Source organism: Capsicum annuum, chromosome 9 (assembly GCF_002878395.1).
Source record: "Capsicum annuum cultivar UCD-10X-F1 chromosome 9, UCD10Xv1.1, whole genome shotgun sequence".
Taxonomy (NCBI): Eukaryota; Viridiplantae; Streptophyta; class Magnoliopsida; order Solanales; family Solanaceae; genus Capsicum; species Capsicum annuum.
The window spans coordinates 60,877,705-60,888,678 of record NC_061119.1 but is presented as its reverse complement, the minus strand read 5'-3'; the positions used below and the strand labels follow the sequence as shown (position 1 = coordinate 60,888,678).

General features: G+C 38.5%; 1 protein-coding gene across 3 annotated transcripts; it reads left to right on the top strand.

The window, feature by feature from the left end:
• Positions 1-296: 296 nt before the first annotated feature.
• Positions 297-10,758, top strand: LOC107842767 (protein ENDOPLASMIC RETICULUM-ARRESTED PEN3). Of its 3 annotated transcripts, XM_016686757.2 has the most exons (5): positions 297-2,575; positions 7,357-7,628; positions 7,747-7,829; positions 10,064-10,254; positions 10,357-10,758. In XM_016686757.2, the coding sequence occupies exon 1, from the start codon at positions 577-579 to the stop codon at positions 1,990-1,992; it is 1,416 nt and encodes a 471-aa protein (XP_016542243.2). In that variant the 5' UTR covers positions 297-576; the 3' UTR covers positions 1,993-2,575; positions 7,357-7,628; positions 7,747-7,829; positions 10,064-10,254; positions 10,357-10,758. The 3 variants fall into 3 exon arrangements, with proteins under 3 accessions (XP_016542243.2, XP_016542241.2, XP_016542240.2); XM_016686755.2 differs by having other exon boundaries at positions 7,357-7,829; XM_016686754.2 differs by lacking the exons at positions 7,357-7,628; positions 7,747-7,829.
• Positions 10,759-10,974: the final 216 nt, after the last annotated feature.

Genomic DNA, 10,974 nt, shown 5'->3' with positions numbered 1-10,974 from the left:
TCAAATCATATTAAACAATAAAATTAGATTACTGGGCAAAAAAGTGAGATTCATCAATAAGTATCTGCACAAATTGTAAAATCATCACAATCATATAGTTGAGAATTTGTAGAAACCTAAATGCACAAATTGTAATAATCGTCACAACCATGTATTTGAGCATTTGTAGAAACCCATCATTTTTTTAGCGCAAAACACAATCAAGTAGAGCTTTTTTATGCAAAGTTTCCAACAACTCTTTACAAGTCAACCCTATAAATTAAATGCAATATAAATTTCACAACTCGAATAGACTCAACTTTGTGGGTATACTGGGTTGTTGTTGTTAATTTTTTGTCTCAATTGCCCTTTCCACAATTTCCGCTTAACAAAACAAAATTAAGCCAATTTAATTGTATTTATTTCTCATCCAAACCAAAATAATCAAACATAAAACATACTAATTCAACTTGGTGACTCCGTAACTGAATCCTCCTTCCTCAGTTCCACCTTTCGCCGGCTCCAAAAAAATAAAAAAATAAAAAAATAAAAAATAAAAACTTTCGCCGGCGTTTCTATTTTCCAAATCTCTAATCAATGGAGGACGGTACACCCGACAGTGCACAACGTACAACCGGTGAGCGTGTAAAGCTCAACGTCGGCGGCAAGCTCTTCGAAACTACAGTATCTACACTTCGTTCTGGTGGGCCCGATTCCCTCTTATCCGCTTTATCGAACCGGACTTCAAACGAACCGGTTTTCATCGACCGGGACCCGGAGATATTCTCGGCTTTATTAGCTCTTCTCCGGTCGAACCGTCTCCCTTCGACGGCAAAGAGGTTTTCCAATCATGAACTAATCGACGAAGCGGTTTATTACGGGATTGAATCTCAACTTCGATCTGCACTCGCACCGAGTCAACTCAGTGGAATTGATGCATCCCTATTCTCGACTATTCGTCCTTCATCTGACGGCGTTGTAACGGACTTTAACGCCGTTGATTCTGACGGCTCCGTTTGGGTTGCTCACGGCGGTCAGGTTTCTGTTTATGATTGGAGTTTAACACATACGGAGACGGTACGGACTCATCTTGATTATATCAGCTCGATTAAGAAGGTTGGAACAGATTTGGCTGTTGTCGGGTCGGAGTTTGAATCGGGGCTCCATTTTTATAACTTGGCTAATGGGCGTAGAGTCGGGTCTGTTGAATGGACGGACCCGTCTGACCCGAGGATTTACAAGGCTAAAGTAAATGCTGTTGTGGATTCGGTTGATTCAGTTTATGCTGCGTTCGAGTGTCAACATAGAGAAAATTGTGTGGTAAGTATTGACAAGGGTACGATGAAGGCTGTTTCGGAGTTGGGAAGGCAATCTGGGAATTCGGCGAAGTCAACTGTTGTTGGAAAGTTGACATTTTTGCCGGAGATAAATGCGTTGCTCGGCGTTTCAGTTAGTGCTGGAGCTTTTGGGTATTCGGGTTACGTGAGGTTGTGGGATTCCAGATCAGGAGATGTTGTGTGGGAGACGAATGAACCGGGTTCGGGTCGGAGTAGCCGGTTTGGGGACTCGTTTGCTGATGTTGATTTTGATAGGGAAGATTTAACAATGTTCAAGATATGTTCAAAATCAGGTGATTTGGCAGTGTCAGATTTACGTAAATTAAGTGAAGATCCATGGGTTTATCTGGAAGAGAAAAATCCATGTATGAGGCATGCAGGTGGTGGAAGCAGTACTTTGATTCACTGTTATCGAAAGCAGGTGTTCGTGGGACGAGGAGGAGAGTTGGAAGTTTGGTCGAGAATGGTGGAGAAGGGAATTGATGGTGAGAGGGAAAGGGTGTTGCATGAAGGATTGTATAGAAGGAATTATATGGATAAAGTGGAGGATGCCGAAAGAGGAATCATAAAGAAAATTGAGGGAGCTGGTGATAGGCTGTTTGTTACGAGAGAAAATGCTGAGGGGATTGAGGTGTGGCAAAGTTCTCAGTTTTCTGGTGCTGTTTTAAATTTGTGATAGTGTCGAGCTGTGAGCTTTGCATTCTATGTATGAGCTTCCATTGCCTGTCTCATGCCCGAACAAAGGAGAGGGTTGCAATCGGTTGATGATTAGAGTAAAACTACAACCCAACCGAACTAGTTCGAGATTGAGCATAGTTGTTGTTGTAGTATCTTTTTGAGCTGTCTGCTGCAGTTTGCAATGATCATCAATTGGTTGCAGTAGGTTGACTGTCAGAGTAAAGCTAGAATCCACCCTGAATTAGTTTGAGATTGAGCATAGTTGTTGTATCTTTTTTAGCTGTCCAACTGCAGTTTGCAATGATCATCAATGAAACGAATTATGTATTTGGTGATTTCTTTTAGATGTCAAGTTGATCAATCAAGAAACAATGTGCAAAGGTTAATATGATCATGACGATTACCTGAAATTGGATTGTTGATCCCTTTTGGACACGATGTTGATCAATCAAGATTAAGAACAATGCAGAAAGGTGTTACCTATCGTGTAATAAAATGAATTTGGTTTATTGGTGAATTTGGGCATCCCTGTTATCAGGAAAGAATCGTATCCAAGTGGGTTAAAGTTAGTTGTATCAGAGGTAGGCCTCTAACTGTTGCACTTGATGGTCTATTTGAATTCATGACTTTGGTTGCTAGATTGCTGTATCATTTGGTTAGCTTGCATGTACAAGTGAGCTTATAAATTTTTACCTTAGTTTCATGCATAATTCCACTTGACAAGATTTATAGCCTATACCTTAGAAAACAAGGTGCTCGGGAGATTTGTAAGAATTGTATTCTTTATTCCAGTTGCTAATTATGGTGAGTCATTTCAACACACAGCAACTAGTTTAGTTTACCTGTAGCTTTTATCCCAATTTAGAAGTAGTCCCTATTCCTTTTATTTGTACTTATCAAATTCTCTTGGAGGTGGTTCTATTTTTTCTTTCCTGGTCTCCCCCAAGGAATACTGAAAAGCATTTTTAACACTGTTCTTTTGTCATTTTCTGTAATGTAAGTGCTGGGGTTATGTGGTTGTGTTACTGGTCTAGTAGACAAGCAAAGTGATGGCCCGAGGAACATCAGAAAAACTCCCCTGTGATCATATTTTCCTGATCAAAAGAAGCCATAAGTGAACATTGAAATTTTAAACAGGGTGCTGCTATAATTTGGAAACTCATAAATTACGCTTAATAATTAATCTCAAAAGACTGAAATCCCTAGACTACTGGAGGGGAAAGCAGTAGGATGTTTTTGTCCCCAGCCCCCAAACAAAAAAAGGAAAGCAATAAAGAGAAAAGACAGATAAACACTGAAGAAAGGGAATTCATGGTTTAGGAATACCTTTCTTTATATTGGAGAAGCTCTTAGCATTAGTGAAGGCATAATAGAGGAGCTATGATTTCCCTTTCATAGCTTTGGAAGGCAGAAATCACAGGAGACATAAATTAGCTCAGAATTGACGGTAAAGGATCTTATGAAACATGAAAACAGTAAGTGGAAGCATAGGTTCTTTATCTGTTAGTAACCTGCAGTTTGTGCATCCCACTTATAAACAAAAAATGCAATTCAATACCGTCCCATGCAGCACTAATTAGTGCCAAAACTATCATATAACGATATAAAAAACATTAAATATCATCAAAATATATCAAGCGAAAGACCTAGAAAGTGTTTCAAAACTTAAACTAAAGTTAAAAAACGTCCACAAAGTGTCAAAACCAACAACAAAACTTGAGAATGCCAATCCTAAGGGGTTGACACCACAAACTCCCCATTACTCTCAGGGGTAGTTTGGTACGAGGGATAAGGAATAACTAATCTCGGGATTAATTTTAGGATGAGCTTATCCCATGTTTGATTGGGATAAAATGCATGGGATAACTCAATCTCAATTAGTTATCTCGGGATTATAGTGTTATTTTTATCTCTAATCCCGGGATAGTTAGTCCTGGGATAATTAATCCCAAAATAACTTGTTTACGACCAAACGACCCCCAGTTTCTTGGCTACTTGATGCCGAGGAGGAAGATAGAGAGCGATTATGACGACGAGCTAAGTTAAGGACTTGTTTTATGATTTCCTCGATGGTTTTGCACATGCTATCATTTCGAGCAACCCGTTGTGCCTCGAACTCTGCCAAGGCACCCATGAGTTGTGAGATCTGCTATGACATAGCAGCGATCTTAACATAGTCAATCGTTGTGGTTTGGTGTGATGATCCAATACCTTCCAGTCCTGATTGGCTATGTCGCAAATTGTTCCTAGAGCCCATCCCATAGACCCCACGCAAAACCACTTTCTCCTTCCAAATTTGAGTGGCTTTTTCTGGTATAGGCTGGGCCGGTCGGTCCTGAGGTTACTCAGTTTGGCTGAACTCAGATAAGTATTGTCCATAATCCTTCTAAATGATAAAAAACAAAAGTTTAACATATATATATATATATATATATACACATAATAGAGATACGTTAATACTTTGTATTTAAATTTTTAAACTTGACATTTTCAGCTCTTGGCTCTACCCATACATCTGGATCCGACTTATTTTTCTTATTCTTTATATGTGTTTCCTTGAAGATCTCAGCTTAAGTTGGGGGCACCCCAATTTTTGCACCGACAAACAAAATGTAATTAAACATAATCAAGTAATATTTATTCATCTTTATATAAACATATAAATTAAAAGGTAAATATTATTACTTACCATTTCCCTAGCTATGGTCCCAACGTTCTTTGCACCCCCGATGTGCAACTAGCCCCGTTTACGCTTGCTCTGGCAATCTTGGCTTGTTCAGACAATGCCTTGAATTCGTATGAATCTCAATATTCTTGAAGCTGCTCATACACTTCCTGTAGAAGCCATTGTCCACAATTTCTGGTATCCCGAGCAAGTTAAAGCTAGTTGGACAGCCTGACACTGGCTTTTGTCTCAAAAGTGATGGAAATAACCAAATTGTACCTTCTTCTCCAGGTACACATGCCTGAAAATTAAGTGACTAATGTTAGATGATATATATTAATATTAAACTTTACTAAATATCAATTAAATTGTATATACCGTAAACTCATTAAACATGACATGTCACATCCTCTATGGAATCTCCTTCCATGAGTGATACGGATGCCTAAAAAGCCTCTTTATGCTCTCATGTAGAGTCGTAGCAACCGTTCTTGAGGATTCCATCTGCAAAAAAAGAAAATAAATATGTCAAGTCATAAATAATTAATGAAGAAGAAAAAAATAAAATGAACTTATCAATTAAGAAAACAAACTTACGATCCATCAGGCTCAATCATCACGCCTGTACCTATCGCCAAGTGCTAGATCGATCAGATCCTCCTCATCCTCCAGTGAAGGTGCATAACGTTGAGTCAGTGTGGGAGTAGCTGCCTGCATGTTAGACTCAGAGTTGATATCTCTAAGCCGCAAACCTGATAGGTGAGGATGGATCATGGGGGAATGCAACAACAACAACATACCTAGTGTATTCATACAAAGTGAGGTTTGGAGAGGGTAAAGTATACACAGTCCATACCACTACCTCAGATGAATTAGAGATGAATTAGAGAGGTTGTTTCCAGTAGATCCCCGACTCAAGACAGATAATAGTATAACAAACAAAAAACATAAAAATAAACAACAAGATGAGATAACCCAATGCTAGATAAGAAGAGAAACCCGACACCGATAGAGTAATACTATAAACTATCTATCGATATCACAAACATCATCAGAAAACTAGGAACGAGAAACTACAGACACGGATACAAACAAAACACTCCTCTCTGCTATTATGGATGCATTCCTACTCCTCTAGAAGTGGCTAAGCCTTGTGGCTGAGGAATAATGAGTGTAGGCACATGAAAGTGTAGGAGTAGCAGTATGTGGAGGTAGTGAATGAAAAGTAGAAGACTATATTTGAGGGGATGTACCATGAAAATCTCTAGATTTGCAGTGCCAAAGGGGACATAAGACATTGGTGGATAAGAGGCAAGTTGTGGCGCAGCTGAAAGATAAAATGGAATATCGTCAGGTTCTGACCTTCTAATGTTCTTCTTCTTGCTCGTACTAGACTTGTTACTCTTAGTAGTACAAGCTTGAGTGCCATCACGACCTAATGACATCTATATACAAACTTACATTTACAACATATAAAGAAAATCATAAGTATTAAAAACAAAATTAGTGCTATTTCTTTTAATTAAAATTAAAAATCACTAGTATTAAAAAATTAACACTAATTAAAATTGAAAATCACAAGTATTAAAAAAATTAGCTCATACTCTCTCTGATTAAAAAAGAATGACCTACTATGACCCCTTTTCTTTTTTGGCAATACTTTTATTTCAACTTTCCACATGGCATATTTAGGACCACAAGATTAAAGGGCATTTTGGTACATTTGACACAACTTTAATTTAAGGCCACAAGATTCAAAAGTCTTCTTTATTTTCTTAAACTTTGTGCCAAGTCAAAGTAGGTCATTCCTTTTTAAACGGAGGGAGTAATTTTTTTTAATACTTATGATTTTCTTTCTATGTTGTAATGTAAGTTAGCATATAGATGTCTCATACTACTAAGAGTAGCAAGTCTAGTAAGAACAAAAAGAAGAAAACTAGGAATCCTGTATAGCCTGATGATATTTAAGGTCATCTTTTACAAGCGCCAGAACGTGGCTCTTTTCTACCGATGTCTTATGTCCCTTTTGGCACTGCGCATCTTAAGAGATTTTCATGGTACATCCTCTCGGATGTTCTTCTACTTTCTCCTCACTACCTCCACACACTGCTACTCACATTTTCATGCCTACACCCACTATTCCTTGGCCACAGGACTTGGCCATCTCCAAATTTTTATTTGGTACTCCATCCTTTGCGATTCCACTTTGTGAGAATACACTGGGTTTGTTGTTGTTGTTGTCCATCCTTTGCTATTCATCGCCCAACCTATATACCAACTCTGACGCGTAGACAACTACTCCCACATTGACTTAGCGTTATGCACCTTCATTGGAGGATGAGGAGAATCTGATTGATCTAGCACCTGATGATAAAGACGGGCTTGATATAGTGATAATTGAGCCTGATGGATCATTGTAAGTTTGTTTTTTTAGTTGATAAGTTTATTCTTTCCATCTTCATTAATTATTTATGACTTGACATGTTTATTATGTTTTTTTCGGGTGGAATCTCTCAAGACCGATTGTTAAGGTTCTAAATAGAGGGTTAGGAGGATTTTTACGCATCATTATCACTCTTGGAAGGAGATTTCAAAGAGGATATGACATTCCATGGTTAAGATATATACAATTTAACTAATGTTTAGTAAAATTTAATATTAATATATATCATCTAATGCTAGTCACCTGATTGTTAGACAATGTGTACCTGTAGAAGAAAGTACAATCTAGTCATTTTCACCACCTTTGAGAGGAAAGCCAGTATGCTGTCTAGTTGGCTTAAACTTGCTCGAGATACCATAAAGTGTGGACAATGGTTTCTATGGGAAATGTATGAGCAACTTCATATTAGGATTAAGACGAATTCAATGCGTTTTTTGAACAAGCCAAGAATACCGGAGCTAGGGTAAAAGGTGGTTCATTGCACACTGAGGGTGCAAAGAGCATTGGGACCATAGTTGGGAAAATGGTAAGTAATAATATTAACATTTTAGTTAATGTGCTTATATAAAGTTGATTAAATATTACTTGATTATGTTTAATTATATTTTGTTTGCTGGAGCAAAAATGGGTGCCCTTCGACTCAGGTTGAGATCTTCAAGGAAACACATATAATGGGGAATGAATCGGATCTGGATGTAAGGGTTAAGCCATGGGTCAAAATGCTTATGTAAGTTTAAAAATTTAGATACAAAGTACTAACATATCTTTATTTTATACATATATGTTAGCTTTTGTTTTTTAATATGCAGGATGATTATGAGTGATACTTGTCTTAGTTCAGCAAGCCTAGGTCCGGTAGGACCCAGCATATGCCGAAAGAAGCCACTCAAATTTGGACTAAGACAGTAGTGGTGGACGTGGGGTGGGGGTGGGGTGGAGAGTCTATAGGATGGGCTCTAGGAACTGCTTATGACACATCCAATCAGGATCGAAAGGTATTGGATTGTCACGCCAGGCCAAAGCGATTGATGATGTTTAGATCTTTGCTATGTCGCATCAAATTGCATAGTATACGCATGCCTTGGCAGAGTCCTAGGCACAACGAGTTGCTTAAATGATAGCATGTGCAAAACAATCGAGGAAATTAAGGAACAAGTCCTTAACCTGGATCATTGTCGTACCTGTTTTCCATCTTCCTCCTTAGTATCAAGTAGCGAAGACACCGAGAGTAATGGGGATTTTGTGGCGTCAACCCCTTAGGATTGACATTCTTCTGTTCTGTTGTATGTTTTGGCACTATTCGGTTTTTGAACTTTAGTTTAAGTTTTGAAACACTTTATAGGTTTTCTGATTATTATATTTATGTGTTTGGTTGTTATTTAGTGTGTTTAATAATGTTAATATGATTGTTTGGCAGCAATTAGTGCTTCTTGGGACTATATTAAATTGCATTTTTTGTTTACAGGTAGGGATCCAAGAGTCCCTATCTGTCACTTTTCTGGAAATTTTCTAGAAAAGCGACATGGTCCGTCACTTTGTTCTTCCATATGAAGAACTAAGCATTGAAGAAAAAGCGACGAGCAAGGTTGCTTACTTTAAAGAATTTTAATTTTTTTTTTTACTTTTGCGTTTCTGTTCGTCGTTCCAAAGCGACGCAATCCGTCGCTTTTAGGCCTTCTTTTTGTAACTAGAGATTGACGAGGATGTCATTTATCGTGTTGGTGCAGTGTGGATGAAATGGAGGCTTACATCCAAAGTCTTATGTGATAAGAAGGTGCCTCCTAAACTTAAAGGCAAGTTCTATAGAGCGGCTGTTAAACCAACTATATTGTATGGGGTGGAGTGTTGGACACTCAAGAACTCTCACATCCAAAAGATGAAGGTGGCGGAAATGAGGATGTTGCGATGGATGTGTGAGTTTACGAACAGAGATAGAATTAGAAATGAGGATATCCGAGACAAGATGGGAGTGACTTTGGTGGAAGACAGGATGTGGGAAGCGAGGTTGAGAAGGTTTGGACATGCGATGAGGAGATGCATGAATATCCCAGTGAGGAGGTGAGAGAGGTTGGCTATAGATGGATTTAGGAGACGTAGAGGTAGACTGAAAAAATATTGGAGAGAAGTGATTAGGCAGGACATGGTGCAACTACAACTTACTGAGGACATGACCCTAGATAGGAAGGCGTAGAGGATGTTGATTAGGGTAGAAGGTTAGTAGGAAGGAATGCGTCCATGCTATTAGATAGGAGTGCTTTATCTTGTTTTCCGTATTACTAGTCGTAGTGCTACACTTGTAGTTTCTTGTTCTTGAAGTTTGGTGATGCTTATTGTTTCTGGTAGCTTGACTATAGTATTATTTTGGGGTAGTTTTGTTTCTATTACTATATGTAGTTTTGTTACTACCTATTATTTCTTGTACTTCTATTACGTCTTTTCTAGATTGTTTTTGTCTTGAGTCAGGGGTCTATTGGAAACAACCTCTCCACCGCACCTCTGAAGTAGAGGTACGGATTACGTACACGCTACCCTTCCCAAACCTCGCTTTGTGGAAATATTGTAAAGGTTGTTGTACTTGGTGATTACAGAGTGTTTGATGCACAATACCAAGACTGAAACTTCTCTATTGTGAAGGAAGCATTTCGAGCAATCTTTTCTGCTCAAGTCATGGAGGAGTAGAAACAAGGGCTTCACTGGAAAGAACAGGAACATACACCTTCGACTTATTGTTTTCAGGCATTAGAGAACTAATTGTGTAAACTGGTGCTTAGCATATTTGAGGAACTACAAGCTTAAAAGTATATCGCTGCTTTAAGAAAAGCAGAATATCATCATCCCCTTGGACTTGGCATACCTCTTTCATGACAACATGTGTCACTGCAAACTGACATGGTTTCTAGAATGATTTCTAATGTAGAATGTTGAACTGACCATTTCAAGCTGCTGATTATGTCACTGCAGGTTCAAGGACCAAGGCTTGGATGGTGTCTTGTTAGAGTCTATTCGGAAGAAGAAAAGAAGCTGCTAAATGATGGAAGTCGAGTGTTACCAAACCCCAATATTCTTGATGATCATGTTGCATGCCCAGCAAAACAGCTAGGCTACAAGCTTGGAGATCCGTAGGTTCTAGTAACCTCATTAGTTTTTGTCGGGTTAGTATGTTTACCTCAGGTGCTATGTTTTCTAGGGAGTCCTTTAGTCCTGTCATGTACATATGTGAGAACTTAGTAATTTTTTGTTCTTGTTTTGTATAGAATATTGGTCCGCTATGAGCTTAAATGGAGCAACATGGTCAGTGAGGATTTATGTCGCTGACCGCAGCTTGCTTGGGATTGAGGTGCAGTTGTTGTAAATTGGTTTGCGAAAATGCCCCTAATCTTGTGCGAGCACCCTCATAGTGGTGTCAACGTGTGTTGATAGTATATTATTGTACTGCTTCAAGAAGTGAATCTTTTAGACAGGAGCACATGAGAGCCTTGATGATTTGGTTGACAAACCTTACTTGGCAATATCATTTTGTGCATTCCAACTCTTCTGTGGTGTAAATGTGTAACCTTACTTGGTATGCATTGACATATTATATGGAATTATTAGAAAAAGATGAAGATACGTGACTTAAGAGTGGGGGTTCCAAAAGCCAACCCTTTTATAGATCAGCCCGTGCATGCTTCTTGTCTTTGTTTGCTTTGCACTCTATTTCAAATGTGACAGCAAACTCACTACTTATTTTGTAGTTCGTATTAGAGTTGACCATTTGTTACAAACTGTCGAGGGGTCTGATTTTTTCGCTTTCTCCTCCTGATTCACTGATTTGGAGGTATAACTAAAACTTTTTTGCCATTTCTAGTATTGCTATGTGACACAATAGTGAG

Excerpts from the sequence above, each read along its gene's own strand:
- LOC107842767 (XM_016686754.2), top strand. The coding sequence starts at position 577 with ATGGAGGACGGTACACCCGACAGTGCACAACGTACAACCGGTGAGCGT.